Source organism: Salvelinus namaycush, chromosome 30 (assembly GCF_016432855.1).
Source record: "Salvelinus namaycush isolate Seneca chromosome 30, SaNama_1.0, whole genome shotgun sequence".
Taxonomy (NCBI): domain Eukaryota; kingdom Metazoa; phylum Chordata; class Actinopteri; order Salmoniformes; family Salmonidae; genus Salvelinus; species Salvelinus namaycush.
The window spans coordinates 2486103-2503056 of record NC_052336.1 but is presented as its reverse complement, the minus strand read 5'-3'; the positions used below and the strand labels follow the sequence as shown (position 1 = coordinate 2503056).

The following is a 16954-nucleotide window of genomic DNA, read 5'->3' as shown; positions in this document are numbered from 1 at the left end:
TAATCTCATCTTCCTCTCATTAAAATACCAACGGCTAACGGCTAACAGCTAACCACCACTAAGCAGCTGGGTGGCTTTGAGTGCCGAACAGCACAGCGAATATCAGTAGCATTACACCAGGAACTGTCTGTCTGTCTGTTGGCCTATTGAGGCTAGAAAGAGGAACACAGGTGTCTTAGCTCCAGAGAGGGGGCTGAATAGAGGAACATAGGTGTCTTAGCTCCAGAGAGAGGGCTGAACAGAGGAACACAGGTGTCTTAGCTCCAGAGAGAGGGCTGAATAGACGAACACAGGTGTCTTAGCTCCAGAGAGAGGGCTGAACAGAGGAACACAGGTGTCTTAGCTCCAGAGAGAGGGCTGAATAGACGAACACAGGTGTCTTAGCTCCAGAGAGAGGGCTGAATAGAGGAACACAGGTGTCTTAGCTCCAGAGAGAGGGCTGAATAGAGGAACACAGGTGTCTTAGCTCCAGAGAGAGGGCTGAATAGAGGAACACAGGTGTCTTAGCTCCAGAGAGAGGGCTGAATAGAGGAACACAGGTGTCTTAGCTCCAGAGAGAGGGCTGAATAGAGGAACACAGGTGTCTTAGCTCCAGAGAAAGGGCTGAATAGAGGAACACAGGTGTCTTAGCTCCAGAGAGAGGGCTGAATAGAGGAACACAGGTGTCTTAGCTCCAGAGAGAGGGCTGAATAGAGGAACACAGGTGTCTTAGCTCCAGAGAGAGGGCTGAATAGAGGAACACAGGTGTCTTAGCTCCAGAGAGAGGGCTGAATAGAGGAACACAGGTGTCTTAGCTCCAGAGAGAGGGCTGAATAGAGGAACACAGGTGTCTTAGCTCCAGAGAGAGGGCTGAATAGAGGAACACAGGTGTCTTAGCTCCAGAGAGAGGGCTGAATAGGGGCAAACAAATCAACAATTCAGTTCAGTACAATATAGAAAAGAATATCACAAAGATCCCACTTATAACAAATTACAACTTGTAAGGCTTGATGAAGCCTTCATAAACCCTTTTATAAGGCCTATATGTTTAAAAAAATATATACAGTACCAGTCAAAAGTTTGGACACACCAACTCATTCAAGGATTTTTCTTTATTTTTACTCTTTTCTACATTGTAGAATAACAGTGAAGACATCAAAATTATGAAATAACACACATGGAATCATATAGTAACCCAAAAAGTGTTAAACAAATCAAAATATATTTTATATTTGAGATTCTTCAAAGTAGCCACCCTTTGCCTTGATGACAGCTTTGCACACTCTTGGCATTCTCTCAACCAGCTTCATGAGGTAGTCACCTGGAATGCATTTCAGGTGTGCCTTGTTAAGTTCATTTGTGGAATTTCTTTCCTTCTTAATTCGTTTGAGCCAGTCAGTTGTGTTGTGACAGGGGTGGAAATACAGAAGATGGCCCTATTTGGTAAAAGAACAAGTCCATATTATGGCAAGTACAGCTCAAATAAGCAAAGAGAAACGACAGTCCATCATTACTTGAAGACATGAAGGTCAGTTAATCCGGAAAAATCAAAGAGCGGTTAAAGTTTCTTCAAGTGCAGTCGCAAAAAACATCCAGCGCTATGATGAAACTGGCTGTCATGAGGACCGCCACAGGAAAGGAAGACTCAGAGTTACCTCTGGTGCAGAGGATACGTTCGTTAGAGTTAACTGCACCTCAGATTGCAGCCCAAATAAACTCAGCAAAAAAAGAAACGTCCCCTTTTCAGGACCCTGTCTTTCAAAGTTAATTCGTAAAAAATCCAAATAACTTCACAGATCTTCATTGTAAAGGGTTTAAACACTGTTTCCCATGCTTGTTCAATGAACCATAAACAATTAATGCGCATGCACCTGTGGAACGGTAGTTAAGACACAAACAGCTTACAGACGGTAGGCAATTAAGCTCACAGTTATGAAAACTTAGGACACCAAAGAGGCCTTTCTACTGACTCTAAAAAACACCAAAAGAAAGAGGGTCCCTGCTCATCTGCGTGAACGTGCCTTAGGCATGCTGTAAGGAGGCATGAGGACTGCAGATGTGGCCAGGGCAATAAATTGCAATGTCCGTACTGTGAGACGCCTAAGACAGCGCTACAGGGAGACAGGACGGACAGCGGATCGGTACATCCGAACATCACACCTGCGGGACAGGTACAGGATGGCAACAACAACTGCCCGAGTTACACCAGGAATGCACAATCCCTCCATCAGTACTCAGACTGTCCGCAATAGGCTGAGAGAGGCTGGACTGAGGGCTTGTAGGCCTGTTGTAAGGCAGGTCCTCACCAGACATCACCTATGGGCACAAACCCACCGTTGCTGGACCAGATTGGATTGGCAAAAAGTGCTCTTCACTGAGTCGCGGTTTTGTCTCACCAGGGGTGATGTTCGGATTTGCGTTTATCGTCGAAGGAATGAGCGTTACACCGTAGCCTGTACTCTGGAGCGGGATTGAGGTGGAGGGTCCGTCATGGTCTGGGGCGATGTGTCACAGCATCATCGGACTGAGCTTGTTGTCATTGCAGGCAATCTCAACACTGTGCGTTACAGGGAAGACTTACTCCTCCCTCATGTGGTACCCTTCCTGCAGGCTCATCCTGACATGACACTCCAGCATGACAATGCCACCAGCCATACTGCTCGTTCTGTGCGTGATTTCCTGCAAGACAGGAATGTCAGTGTTCTGCCATGGCCAGCGAAGAGCCCGGATCTCAATCCCATTGAACACGTCTGGGACTTGTTGGATTGGAGGGTGAGGGCTAGGGCCATTCCCCCCAGAAATGTCTGGGAACTTGCAGGTGCCTTGGTGGAAGAGTGGGGTAACATCTCACAGCAAGAATTGGCAAATCTGGTGCAGTTCATGAGAAGGAGATGCACTGCAGTACTTAATGCAGCTGGTGGCCACACTAGATACTGACTGTTACTTTTGATTTTGACCCCCCCTTTGTTCAGGGACACATTATTCCATGTCTGTTAGTCACATGTATGTGGAACTTGTTCAGTTTATGTCTCAGTTGTTGAATCTTGTTATGTTCATACAAATGTTTACACATGTTAAGTTTGCTGAAAATAAACGCAGTTGACAGTGAGAGGTCGTTTCTTTATTTGCTGAGTTTAAATGCTTCACAGAGTTCAAGTAACAGGCACATCTCAACATCAACTCTTCAGAGGAGACTACGTGAATCAGGCCTTCATGGTCAAATTGCTGCAAATAAACCACTACTAAATGACACCAATAATAAGAAGAGACTTGCTTGTGCGAAGAAACACGAGCAATGGACATTAGATCGGTGGAAATCTGTCCTTTGGTCTGATGAGTCCAAATTTGGGATGTTTGGTTCCAACCACTGTGTCTTTGTGAGAATCAATGTAGGTGAACGGATGATCTCTACATGTTTGGTTCCCACCGTGAAGCATGGATGAGGAGGTGTGATGGTGTAGGGGTGCTTTGCTGGTGACACTGTCTGTGATTTATTTAGAATTCAAGGCACACTTAACCAGCATGACTACCACAGCATTCTGCAGCGATACACCATCCTATCTGGTTTGCGCTTAGTTGGACGATCATTTGTTTTTCAACAGGACAATGACCCAAAACACACCTCCAGGCTGTGTAAGGACTATTTGACCAAGAAGGAGAGTGATGGAGTGCTGCATTATATGACCTGGCCTCCACAATCACCCGAACTCAACCCAATTGAGATGGTTAGGGATGAGTTGGACCGCAGAGTGAAGGAAAAGCAGCCAAAAAGTGCTCAGCATATGTGGGAACTCCTTCAAGACTGTTGGAAAAGTATTCCAGGTGACTACCTCATGAAGCTGGTTGAGAGAATGCAAAGCTGTCATCAAGGCAAAGGGTGGCTACTTTGAAGAATCTAAAGTATAAAATATATTTTGATTTGTTTAACACTTTTTTGGTTACTACATGATTCCATATGTGTTATTTCATAGTTTTGATGTCTTCACTATTATTCTACAATGTAGAAAATAGTAAAAATAAAGAAAAATTAGTGGTGTGTCCAAACTTTTGACTGGTACTGCATATCTTAAAAGGCAAAATCAAACTACAGAGCCTATATACTATGGGTGGAAATTGAATCATGCCACATTTGGCAAAGACCAGATGTAATTACTTTTACCCTGTATATGGTCTGACTTTTTTGTGAAACATTTGGGTCGTGCTTATGAAGACATTATGAATGCTATGTAAGCCTTTACACATTTTTATTTGTTTAAAGTGCGACCCGTTCAGAGTCATTATTATGTGAAGACATTCAAGTTGGCCTTGGAAATGGTACATAGGTGTTTGGTGAAGTTGCCCTAGACGCTGATCCTGGGTCAGGTTTGCATTTCCCCCACTAATGGGTAAGGTTACCTGAAACTGATCCTAGATCAGTTTCATCTAACCTAGGGCACTAGAGGTGAATGGGTTGAATGCTGCTTTGTTTACCTAACAAACTGACATCCATGGGTAGTTTGATCCTGGGGACATACACCACATGGTGTTGTGGTAAAACAGGGTTTCTTAGTGGTAAAATATGCAGTGTGAAGTATATAAGAAACACAATGAACCACGTAGACGCCATGTAGGCTGAATAGAACACTAAAGCTCTCATCACTTTTTATCATCATGTTAATGATGAATTGGAATCATATTTCCCTCTTGACTGAATATCCAGTTTGTTCTTTATTCCCACCTTGATTGGATTGTGGTGGCAGCATAATACCTTTTCTTTACCATTAAAATACTCAGATCAGCCCATAGATCTATACTCATACAATTATAATCTATTTCTATGCCTATATTATTCCAGACCGTGAATGGAGCAGGTGAAAGGACAATATAATGTGTTGAAACACACCAAATCCAATTTAACTAAATTATTATTAATATACAGTAGTGTGGGACTTGTGATTTCTGACAGGTAGAAAAATCTATTATTTTAATGTAATTTTATATTCCTGTAACAATAGCTATTTCTGCCAGGTCGAAAAAGCAATTATTTTCATTTAGTTTTACATTCTATACAATAAATGCTCTGTCCTTTCCATATTTTCAAGTGGGTCAGATATCACGCACTGCGCGTCTATAAAGATATTCCAGATGTTTTAAAGCCAGCATTCAAACCCCCTGATACAAGACAATGTGATAATGCGACAATGCAACAAAAAAAGAGAGAGGGGGTTGGATGGAGGGGGTTCCAATAACAAGAGGTTCCCATCCCGCGTTCTCAGGTTCGGAGCGGTTGATTTTAGCATAGCAATTGTGAGCGCAGAGTGAGGTGACAAAGGCGAGTGTTTCTCGTCTCAATGGCTCTGAATTGGTTTGAAATTTCCTTTGTTTTGAAAGAAGCGGCTCCCCCGCTGTCCCCCCCTCCCCGCGGGGTCCTTGCCTGGCCAGAAAGGGCACGTTGGTCGCTGGATGCAGAAAGACCTCTCACCCGCCCCCCCTCCCCTCCCAGCTCCCCACCATGCGGCTAACGTTTACATAATGCCCCGCAATAAAATGAAATATGCAAACTGACAATAGCTATTGTCAATAGGACTGTATTGTTGGATGATATAGGACCCGTCGAAAAAAATATATATGTGAAGCTGTTGTGTTCTGTCTCATTGATTCATTTTTTATGGGGGAAATTATATTCTAGAATCGAAATAACACTGCGCCTTGAATTTGGGGACCTTAATCAGTAGTTTAGCTACTTTACATTTTAGTAATTTAGCAGACGCTCTTATCCAGAGCAATTATGGTTAAATTAAGGGCACATTGACAGATCTTTCACCTAATCAGCACGAACCAGCGACCTTTCGGATGCCTTCCCAACACTCTTAACCGCTAGGCTACCTGCTACCTTTATGAATGTTTAGGGTACTACCATCTTATTAACTCAATGTCCATCATTCAAACAATAAACACTGTTAATAGCCGTTTACTAGACCTGATATAGCCTATAGCCTACATCACGTATTATAGTAGGGTATCCTAGCACTAAGCTTTAATATCTGGGCCAGTAGATCTAATTATGTATTGGGTTTCCCCTAGTTTAGGACGCGAAGTGGTAACTCTCTCTGTCGCTGCGCTCTTCAGTGGTGTAAACATCCTCAGAAATGAGTGGTGTTTGAACGCAACAATGAATTACCTGCTAGCTGTTTGCTGTTGGTTTCAAGTCCCAAGCAAATAGGCAGAGGGACACTGATGTCACGGAGGCAAATGCCTGTCACGATGAGCGTGCCAATTCAGTGCGAGGATGTTTCGAAAATCATTCTACAGCTACAGTTATTGTTAGTGATCATTAAATACATGTGTCATGAGTCATGATAGGCTTCAATGACAAGAGCTGGCCGACATTTGCAGAGAGAGAAGGAGAGAGGGGAGGGAGAGAGGGGTCTTGCCAGAGAAAAACCAAACAAAAAGCTCATGTCTGGGCATGCCCTGCAACACATCATTTGACATATGATAGTAATATAATGTCTGGGTTTTGGCTTCATAGCATTGAACACTTATAAGTAAACCATTTACATGTTTTATATAGAATTACGCGCTATGTTTTTTTAAAGGATACTGTCAACTGTTAAGAACTGCTCTCATTTTGACGCATAGACCTATGTGTAAGTTGGGTAGTTTGCATATTTATTTAAAAAATAACAAAGCGACGCATACACTGAGCCGACAAAGCTTGTTTGATTGACAATGCGCTATTTGACACACAAAGAAAAGCCGCATGGGGATATAATAACCGCGTGACCTCATTTATTTACATGCGCTTGTAATAAACATGCGCGCGCTCAGGAAGAGACCACTATTTATTACACAGTAGGCATAAACAACAAAGCTCCTCATGAGGAAGTCGGAATATAAACGCATTTCTTTTCTTATCAAAAAAAGACTGCGTTTTGATGTAGGGAGACAACAAAGGAGGGAGTATAGGCTATTTCTTTCAGGGACTGGGGAAGCGCTTCTGTGACCTCCCATTCCACGGCGCCTGTCCAATCGGTTCCGGCTATGCAAATTCACCAAGCAGCGCCGCACCGACCCTGCCCTGGTGGGTGACGTCATTCGCACATATCCCCCAGTAGTGCTGTCTGGCTCTGCAGCAAGTCAGACAGAAACAGAAAAGAGCTGAGTGTGTGAGTCCAGTTGGGAGGGGCTCTTGTGAAGGAATATTACCACCGCCGGCGTTCCAGCAAAGGCAACCTACAACTCTGGAATAGGCATTTCTGTGCCCTTCTCAAGGCACATTTCGGGAGTCGGGCTCATCAACAAAGAAAATAGGTCCCTTTCTTGTAGGGCGGATTGCTTGCACTGATTTTGTAACTGCTAGAGGAGAAAGAGAAAGAAAAAAGCGCACTGATTTGCACCATTGGCTTGAAACCGGTCGGGTGCCCCATTTTCCCATCATCACTCCTTTTCCTACCCAGTTTCCGTGTTTTCCCTCTTTGTCTGCGCTCACTGCTCTAGACTGCAAAAACGCAAAGATGCCTAGCTCACTGTTCGCCGAGATGGAGAGGAATGGGAGCAACCAGGAGAACGCCCTGGACGACCAGAGAGCCCTGCAGTTAGCTCTGGACCAGCTCTCCTTGCTCGGCTTGGACAACGACGAGAACGGGCTATATGACAACGAGTCTAACCGGAAAAAGAGTGTCAATATGACCGAATGTGTCCCGGTGCCTAGTTCGGAGCATGTAGCTGAAATCGTCGGCAGACAAGGTGAGTAGGTTACTGTATTTGCTTTTCATTTTCGCTGTTTCTTTGTTAGGATACAATCTTGCAGCTATAGCCAGCAGCTGGCCAGAGTCAATGTTACACTGCCTGACTGTAGGTTAGTATAGCCTGGGCGTTAGTTTGCTGTTACACATACATGCAGAATATGGGTTTCCACCTCCCTTCCACTGCAATATGTCAGTTGTTATCCTCGGCAAAACAAAGGCAAGCGAAGGAATAGTTTGGCTGCTACCGTAGCGCTCATACATATAGACAGACAGCGCTCTGGCGGGGAGTGTTATATTTCCACAGGGGATTCACTCCCTTTGTCATGTTATAACACTCTTGTCCCAGATAGGCTTCTGCCTCAGCCCACGACGCCAGGGATTTTTCAATCCTCGGCTGCTTTCGTCAACTGTTCCCCATTTTTAATTATAAAATAGTTACACCTGGAGGCGGTTGGAATAGAACTTTCTGCATTTATGCCCGGAAATTGAATCAACCAAGTAGAATTATCTATGTTCGTATAATGCCAAGATACATTTTAATTAAATAAAATGTATATTGACAGTTAGTGGATGTTTCCTTTGCATTTCTCCTATCATATGTTGCTGTGCTAAGGGAAAATCATGGATTCTGCACGCATCCCCCACACATTTACTTGTGCTATTTTTGACCTCATCTGGCATATGGACATGATAGTCGTAGAGCATGTGGTTTGAATTTATCCCAGATAAGATAGGGTGAATTGTTTTTCTAGCCTTTCTGAAATAACTGACAATAAAAACACAAACTCACACATCCCAGCTGTTTCAAGCAGCACACAGACCACATTTCCACCCCAGTCACATGATGTTTTTTGTCCCTCAACATTTTGACATGCACTTACTGTCCCCTTTTCCTGTGTAACCACAGGATGCAAAATCAAAGCGCTACGAGCCAAGACCAACACCTACATCAAGACGCCCGTGCGTGGCGAGGAGCCGGTGTTCGTGGTGACCGGGAGGAGGGAGGACGTCGCTATGGCCAGGAGAGAGATCATCTCTGCGGCTGAGCACTTCTCCATGATCCGGGCCTCCCGGAACAAGAACACAAGCATCAACGGGACAACGGGAGGTGGTACCCCGGCCCCTGGACCCCCCAACCTTCCGGGCCAGACCACCATCCAAGTCCGGGTTCCTTACAGGGTGGTTGGGCTGGTCGTGGGTCCCAAGGGGGCCACCATCAAGCGCATCCAGCAGACAACCCACACCTACATCGTGACTCCCAGCCGGGACAAGGAGCCCGTGTTTGAGGTGACGGGCATGCCTGAGAACGTGGACCGTGCTCGGGAGGAGATCGAGGCCCACATCACCATGCGGACTGGTGGCCTCATTGAGCTCCAGGACGAGAACGACTTCCATGCCAATGGCACGGACGTCGGGTTTGACATTCATGGCCACCCCACCCTATGGTCCAAGCCCAGTAACCCGCAGAGTGCTGCCACCACGTCAGGACGCAAACCGTTCTCCAACTACCGCAACGACTCCTCATCCTCTCTGGGCAGCGCGTCCACAGACTCCTACTTCGGCACCAACAGCGGCTCGCGCATGGCGGACTACAGCCCCCCCTCCCCGGCGCTCAGCTACACCGCCAGCAACGGCAACAACAACAACAACAACCTGAACATCAACACCAACGGGAATGGCTTTGTTTATGGTGGCGGCGTCATCTCGCCCGACTGCACAGACATGACCTTCAGCGACACCTCGCCTGGGTTCAACCCCACGCCGGCCCCGCCCGGCCTCCTCTGGTCCCAGTACGAGCGGGGGATGACTCCCTCCTCCTCATCCTCCAGCTCCCCTACCTCCACCTCCTCTGCCATCTACCCATCAGCCAATGCTTCCACGAATGCCAACGGGATGGTGACGAGCCAGAGGAGGATGAACGGCGGCTGTACCCCTCAGCCCCGCCTGTCCCCACCCCTCCAAAACAACACCGGAGGACCCACCGATCACCCCCTGGCCCGGAGAGTCCGCAGCGACCCAGGAGGAGGCCCCCGGTGCTTCCACGGGTACCCCAGCTCCAACGGCATGGCCTCTCTGCCCGGGCCCCATCTCCCCGGGGTGCCCTGTGACTCCTCAGCCTCCTCTTCATCCTCTTCCTCCTCCACCAGCCGAAAGGGCAGCCGCGACTGCTCCTTGTGCTTTGAGAGCGAAGTAATTGCAGCTCTGGTGCCCTGTGGCCACAACCTGTTCTGTATGGAGTGTGCCAACCGCATCTGCCAGAGGAGTGAGCCCAAATGCCCCGTGTGCCACACAGGGGTCACTCAGGCCATACGTATATTTTCATAAGACGTTGTCTCTATGACTCTCTGACTATGATGTTATTACCAAGATGAACATTGATTACCAAGATGACCAAGTCTTTCTTGACTGACAATATTACCAAGATGACTGGGTCTTGACTACGATAGCAACAACCACAACTAAAACAAGACTCTTGTTCTGCTTGAAAGGATCCTATACCGTATTGTATGGGGATATATGTTTGTGTATATACATATGTATGTATAGGAAAGCTGCAGTATCCAGAAAAGGGATAGACATCCCTCATAAGGGCTCTGTGGGAATAGTTAATAACTTACTGTAGCTTGAGGGAGAAAGATATTTTCAACATCTACAAATGCATGTTTAAAATACTCCAGCATAGTATTTAGTAGTCGTAGTAATGAATTGTACACAACATTTATGAAGTTAGGAGAAAGGCAGAAAGGTCTTGGACTGAGGTACTTAAGAGTCGTTTGGTCAGACTGTTAGCAGAGAAAAGCCTTCCAGTTTCCCTGATCGAATGTCAGAGGGAGACAAGTTTGTCAGGACATCGACTTCTTAAGTTCTTGTAAGGTGAAGATACTGCAGTTTAAGGTCAGCCAACCATGTGAGGGAGTACAACAACATATCCTGCTTATATATGTATAGAATGGGAAAATATTCCACGTCGATGAACAAGTTGTAATATTAATTACGTTAATACAGATTGAAGTATGTTATTCTTTTTTGACTTGAAAGATTATATTTCGTATTACAAAGATGTTTACAGATATTTTTTATTTAAGTTCAGTGAACTTTTTTTGTAGCTGGGTTCAAATATTGTTTATTTTTTAGTATGACCTTATGGCAATGATCACTGTATTATTTTAATATCACACAGACTGTGGGAGGAAATACAAGAACCACAAGGATGTGTATTTACATTTGACAGTATTCTGTTGGGATGGAGTTTTTATAGGTTCAGCAAAAAATGTCTTTTAAATCGCTTCACCCAGCATATTTTCTATTCAGTAATATAAAGCATATTTTATTCTATATTATTACGAAATGTTGAAATGTATGAAACTTAGTAAGTCAAACAAAAAAGAACAAAAAAACGTTTATGCTTTCTAAAAATTTGTATGAATTAGATTCCAGTGGGACTTACAGACTTCTGTTGCACCACTATAGTTTTAATATTTCTATTTTAATACATTTGTTTACCACTTGTTTATGTATATGTAGGTGCTGTTACTTGAGTGTAAATGTACTTTATTGAGCAAAGTTTAAGAACAAAGTATATTTTATTTTATGATAAAGGGCCTTTAACCTCGCGTCAAATACTAATGTTATATTTGCAGAGACAAGATTTGAAAATGTATCGAGAGTTTTATTTTTCTGACAGTTCTACATGATAAAGTAAAACTTAAGTAACGGTGCTACTTTGTTTAGAAAAATTATTTCTATATAAGTCCAATAAAAAAAAGGGTACATTCATGAGTTGTCTGCTTCATGTCTTGTTTATATCATGGATTACTTGTCATTTAGATCCATGTTGCTGTACTACTGTTCTGATGCTTCAGTTTGTTGGAGCATGGGGCTGGCAACACCAGCCGTATTCAGGAAGGTGAAATGTTTAGAGCATTGCAGACGGAAAAGTTACAAATAGAGCTGATTTGATTCACTTTATCTCACCGTGGGTTACAATTAATTTGATAATTTGCTTAAAAAGGAGGCAGGACATAACACACAGTACAAACATAGTGAAATACTGATCCATAATAACAGTGAACCTGATTGCAAACCCTCTACCTTACAGATATCTATCTAAACGTTCTATAACACACAGTACAAACATAGTGAAATACTGATCCATAATAACAGTGAACCTGATTGCAAACCCTCTACCTTACAGATATCTATCTAAACGTTCTATAACACACAGTACAAACATAGTGAAATACTGATCCATAATAACAGTGAACCTGATTGCAAACCCTCTACCTTACAGATATCTATCTAAACGTTCTATAACACACAGTACAAACATAGTGAAATACTGATCCATAATAACAGTGAACCTGATTGCAAACCCTCTACCTTACAGATATCTATCTAAACGTTCTATAACACACAGTACAAACATAGTGAAATACTGATCCATAATAACAGTGAACCTGATTGCAAACCCTCTACCTTACAGATATCTGTCTAAACGTTCTATAACACACAGTACAAACATAGTGAAATACTGATCCATAATAACAGTGAACCTGATTGCAAACCCTCTACCTTACAGATATCTATCTAAACGTTCTATAACACACAGTACAAACATAGTGAAATACTGATCCATAATAACAGTGAACCTGATTGCAAACCCTCTACCTTACAGATATCTATCTAAACGTTCTATAACACACAGTACAAACATAGTGAAATACTGATCCATAATAACAGTGAACCTGATTGCAAACCCTCTACCTTACAGATATCTATCTAAACGTTCTATAACACACAGTACAAACATAGTGAAATACTGATCCATAATAACAGTGAACCTGATTGCAAACCCTCTACCTTACAGATATCTATCTAACCGTTCTATAACACACAGTACAAACATAGTGAAATACTGATCCATAATAACAGTGAACCTGATTGCAAACCCTCTACCTTACAGATATCTATCTAAACGTTCTATAACACACAGTACAAACATAGTGAAATACTGATCCATAATAACAGTGAACCTGATTGCAAACCCTCTACCTTACAGATATCTATCTAAACGTTCTATAACACACAGTACAAACATAGTGAAATACTGATCCATAATAACAGTGAACCTGATTGCAAACCCTCTACCTTACAGATATCTATCTAAACGTTCTATAACACACAGTACAAACATAGTGAAATACTGATCCATAATAACAGTGAACCTGATTGCAAACCCTCTACCTTACAGATATCTATCTAAACATTCTATAACACTACAGTACATCCTCCTGAACAGGCCCCAGTGTTCAATCAATGTCTGCATGGGTCTCACACTGAACACACACACACAGATACCTTAAGTCACTTTGCGTAAAGGCATTTGCTATGCTAATGACCATATTGTTTAGCTGAAACAGACCGTCCACACTGTTTCAGTTGAATGGTTTTCTGCACATTTGACCCCTCTCTCTTCCCTAATGAAGTCAGCCAGAGTGTTGGAGGGACCAACATTATTAGCTTTGGCCTAATTATTTCTCTTGAAGGCAGAGTGAAAGAGAGAGAGGAGGCATAAAGAGAGCAGGCAGAGAGAGCAAGAAGATGGAGAGAGGAGGAAGACAGGAGAGAGAGAGGTCTGAGTGCGCTGCTCTGTTGCTAATTAGAAATCTTACTGTACTGTATGTGACCTATTCTGGTACAAATTAAGTTGCTAATAGATCACCATCTATGGCCCCTTCTAGGTCTCCTTGGTCAAACACGTCAGTCTTGAAGCTAATTTTAGTTTGTGAAGTATTTTCTTTGATTATAGAAAACATGTTTGTACCCATCATTGACTATAAGGGTGTATAAAATAAGAGTATGTTCGTATAGGTAGACCAGTATAACACAACAGTATGTTTTGTATAGGTAGACCAGTATAACATAAGAGTATGTTCGTATAGGTAGACCAGTATAACATAAGAGTATGTTCGTAAAGGTAGACCAGTATAACATAAGAGTATGTTTTGTACAGGCAGACCTGTGCTGTTGTTGGCAATTCATTCAATAAGGCAAAGTGACTGGTGTGAGACTGCATGACATTAGAAAACTAGTATGAGACTGTTGAAAGGGCAAGAGAAGAAGTGAGACAGTGACACTGTACTTCTGTAGCAGTTTGCCCACCCTCTTCATCCTCTTCCTGGTCCCGTGTCATGTGTTCAGCTCCGGAGTGAAGTTTCCCCTAGACGCTGATCATGGATCGCTTCTCTTCCTCCAATCCTAAACTGTACCAGTAATGGGAGAAATGCATAACTGACCCAAAATTAGCGTTCAGCGGCAACTTCACCGAACTTCACCCTACAACCATGTGCTCATGTTGGAAAGATTGACGTTGGAACACATGCTCGGCTGTTAGATACTACCACATTTAAGTGGAGCTAGCGAGAGGAACAGGGCTCTAATAATAAGTTTCAAATGGAAACATCCAAGCCCGACCCGGCAGAAATTGGCCACGTAAACCATTCTATTAGGTAACAATTCCAAGCTCTGTCGAGAAAAGAGCTGATAAGTGTTTTATTCTGGAATGCAGAACACATGGGCAGGCACAGAGCAGTGCACAGACACAGTCTCTCTGGACGTTGACACGGTGGGGTTCTAACTGTAAAAATGTCTGTACCAAATGGCAACCTATTCCCTTTATAGTGCACTACTTTTGACCCGGGAACATAAGGCTCTGGTCAAAACTAGTACAGATATAGTCAATAGGGTGCCCGAAAAGACAGACAGAGAGGAGAGATTTGGATAAAGGAAAGAAAACATATGAACGCCAGTAAAGACAGTGGACATTCATGTTTTGCTTTCTTTCTTCACAAATGTATGTTTTAGATTGAGAACGTATTCTCTTGACCTGAAACAATTTAGTAAAAATGTGAGCATGCCGTCACTTACTGCTGTAGCTTCTGTGGTGACTCGGCAGGAGAAGCAGGTCATTCATTACACTATCTATTTTTAAAATGCAGCTTAGAGGCCCTCTGACTGACATGTCTGTGTTCCTGCCTCTGTTAGCAGGAGAAAGGAAGCGGACTTGTCTAGTAGCCCTGACCTAAATGTAACTGGGTATTTAATGGACCTCCTTCTGACACGCACACACACACACACACACACACGTTTTCTTTTAGTATCATTGCGGCGACCAAACAATTAATTCACATTCAAAATCTTATTTTCCCTAACCCCTAACCTTAACCCTAAACCCTAACTCCTAAACCTAACCCAAACCCTAATTCTAACCCTAAAACTAACCCCCCAAGTCTAAAATAGCTTTTTCCCTTGTGGGGACTGGCAAAATGTCTCCATTGCCTGAATTTTCCTTATTTTACTTCTGGTCTTCACAAGGATATTAAAACCAAAAACACACAGACAATCTACATTTCTTACAGACATAGTCAAGAAGAAGACAAAAAGAAGGCCAGTTCGATTACCTGCCACTACGGGGACGACCTTCCACTGACCTTATCTCAACACACACACACACACACACACACACACACACACACACACACACACACACACACACACACACACACACACACACACACACACACACACACACACACACACACACACACACACACACACACACACACACACACACACACTCTCTCTCCCTCCTTTCCTGGCCCCTCTCTCTCTCTCTCCACTCCTTCTATCCCTCCCCCTGACTGAACAAGTCATCAAGAACAGGCTGTGTGGGTTTTTCCCTGGTAGAGAAAAAGAGTGAAAGACAGAAAGAGGGAGAGGCATGGCTAATACTTCCAACCATAGGTAATACTGTGTTCTCATTCTATTACAATGTTTCCAACAACTATAGGCTACAGACCAGGAGTTGAATTCACCCCCTGAATGGACAAACCTGCTGTGAACAGTGCTCCAGGGGGAAGTTTCTAGGGTCAGCTTCCCCTCCCCCAATCCCAACCTTAACCATTATTGGGGATAATGCAAAACCGACCCAAGATCAGCGTCTTGAGGCTAAGGCAACCTCAAACTACACCATAGTATACACTTTAAGGTGGACCAATGACACCACTCTGCCATGTCAACGAGTTCCCTGGCTGGAAGTCTTCTAGAGTTCACAGGTCCGTTAAGATAACGTGTGATGGATGTTTCAGAGACAGCTGATAGTTAGTCAATCAGACAAAACACTGTCTGATTATAGTCTGACATGAATAATCGTACTGTGCCCCTTGACATGCACACGTACACAAAACACCTATCATACCAAGACATGTGTTATAATGACATAATAATAGGTTGAAGACTGTGCCTTGGGGTTTCTTCACTTGTATGAATCAAAGCAGTGAAATCACTATGCAGAGCATTGCCTCTGAACAAGCCACAACTTATGTTTCCCTGTAAAACGCTGCGCCACATAGTGGGAAAACAGTTTAGTCATGAAAGAATGAACAGAGACCATCCGTGGGCATACATCATGTGCATCAAGAGCAAAACATTTTGTTGAGGGGAGTGATGCGCATATGAGCTGTTGACAGTTCTGTCCTCTTCAGTAGTGTAGGGATGTATAAGAAAGATCAATGAATACTTTGAACATTTGTAAAAAAAAAAATATATATAATCACCCTTGGCAGCTATTACAGCTGTGAACCTTTCTGGGTAAGTTTCTAAGAGCTTTGCACACCTGAATTGTACAATATTTGCACATGATTAAAAAAAAAAAATCTTCCAGCTCTGTCCGGTAGGTTGTTGATCATTGCTAGACAGCCATTTTCATGTCTTGCCATAGATTTTCATGCCGATTTAAGTAAAAACTGTAACTAGGCCACTCAGGAACATGCAATGTCGTCTTGGTAAGCAACTCCACTGTATATTTAGCCTTGTGTTTTAGGTTATTGTCCTGCTAAAAGGTGAACGTGTCTCCTAGTGTCTGTTGGAATGCAAATTACCCAGGATTTCCTCTAGGATTTTGCTTAGTGCTAAGCTCTATTCTGTTTCTTTTCACCCTAATTCTTGGCGATGACAAGCATACCCATAACATGATGCAGCCACCACCATGCTGTAAAATATGAAGAGTGGTACTCAGTGATGTTTTGTTTTTGTCACGCCCTGACCTTAGAGATCCTTTTTATGTCTCTATTTTGGTTTGGTCAGGGTGTGAGTTGGGGTGGGTATTCTATGTTCTATTATTTGTATTTCTATGTTTTGGCCGGGTAGGGTTCTCAATCAGGGACAGCTGTCTATCGTTGTCTCTG

At 43.3% G+C, this 16954-nt stretch overlaps 1 protein-coding gene across 1 annotated transcript; it reads left to right on the top strand.

The window, feature by feature from the left end:
* The first annotated feature begins 7208 nt into the window (after window positions 1-7208).
* LOC120025211 (RNA-binding protein MEX3B-like) lies at window positions 7209-11460 on the top strand. The gene is made up of 2 exons (XM_038969680.1): window positions 7209-7707; window positions 8617-11460. The coding sequence occupies exons 1-2, from the start codon at window positions 7476-7478 to the stop codon at window positions 10032-10034; spliced, it is 1650 nt and encodes a 549-aa protein (XP_038825608.1). The 5' UTR covers window positions 7209-7475; the 3' UTR covers window positions 10035-11460.
* The last annotated feature ends 5494 nt before the right edge of the window (window positions 11461-16954 follow it).

Coding starts and splice junctions, on each gene's coding strand:
- LOC120025211 (XM_038969680.1), top strand. CDS start 7,476: ATGCCTAGCTCACTGTTCGCCGAGATGGAGAGGAATGGGAGCAACCAG. Junction 7,708..8,616: donor TGAAATCGTCGGCAGACAAG/GTGAGTAGGTTA, acceptor GTGTAACCACAG/GATGCAAAATCAAAGCGCTA.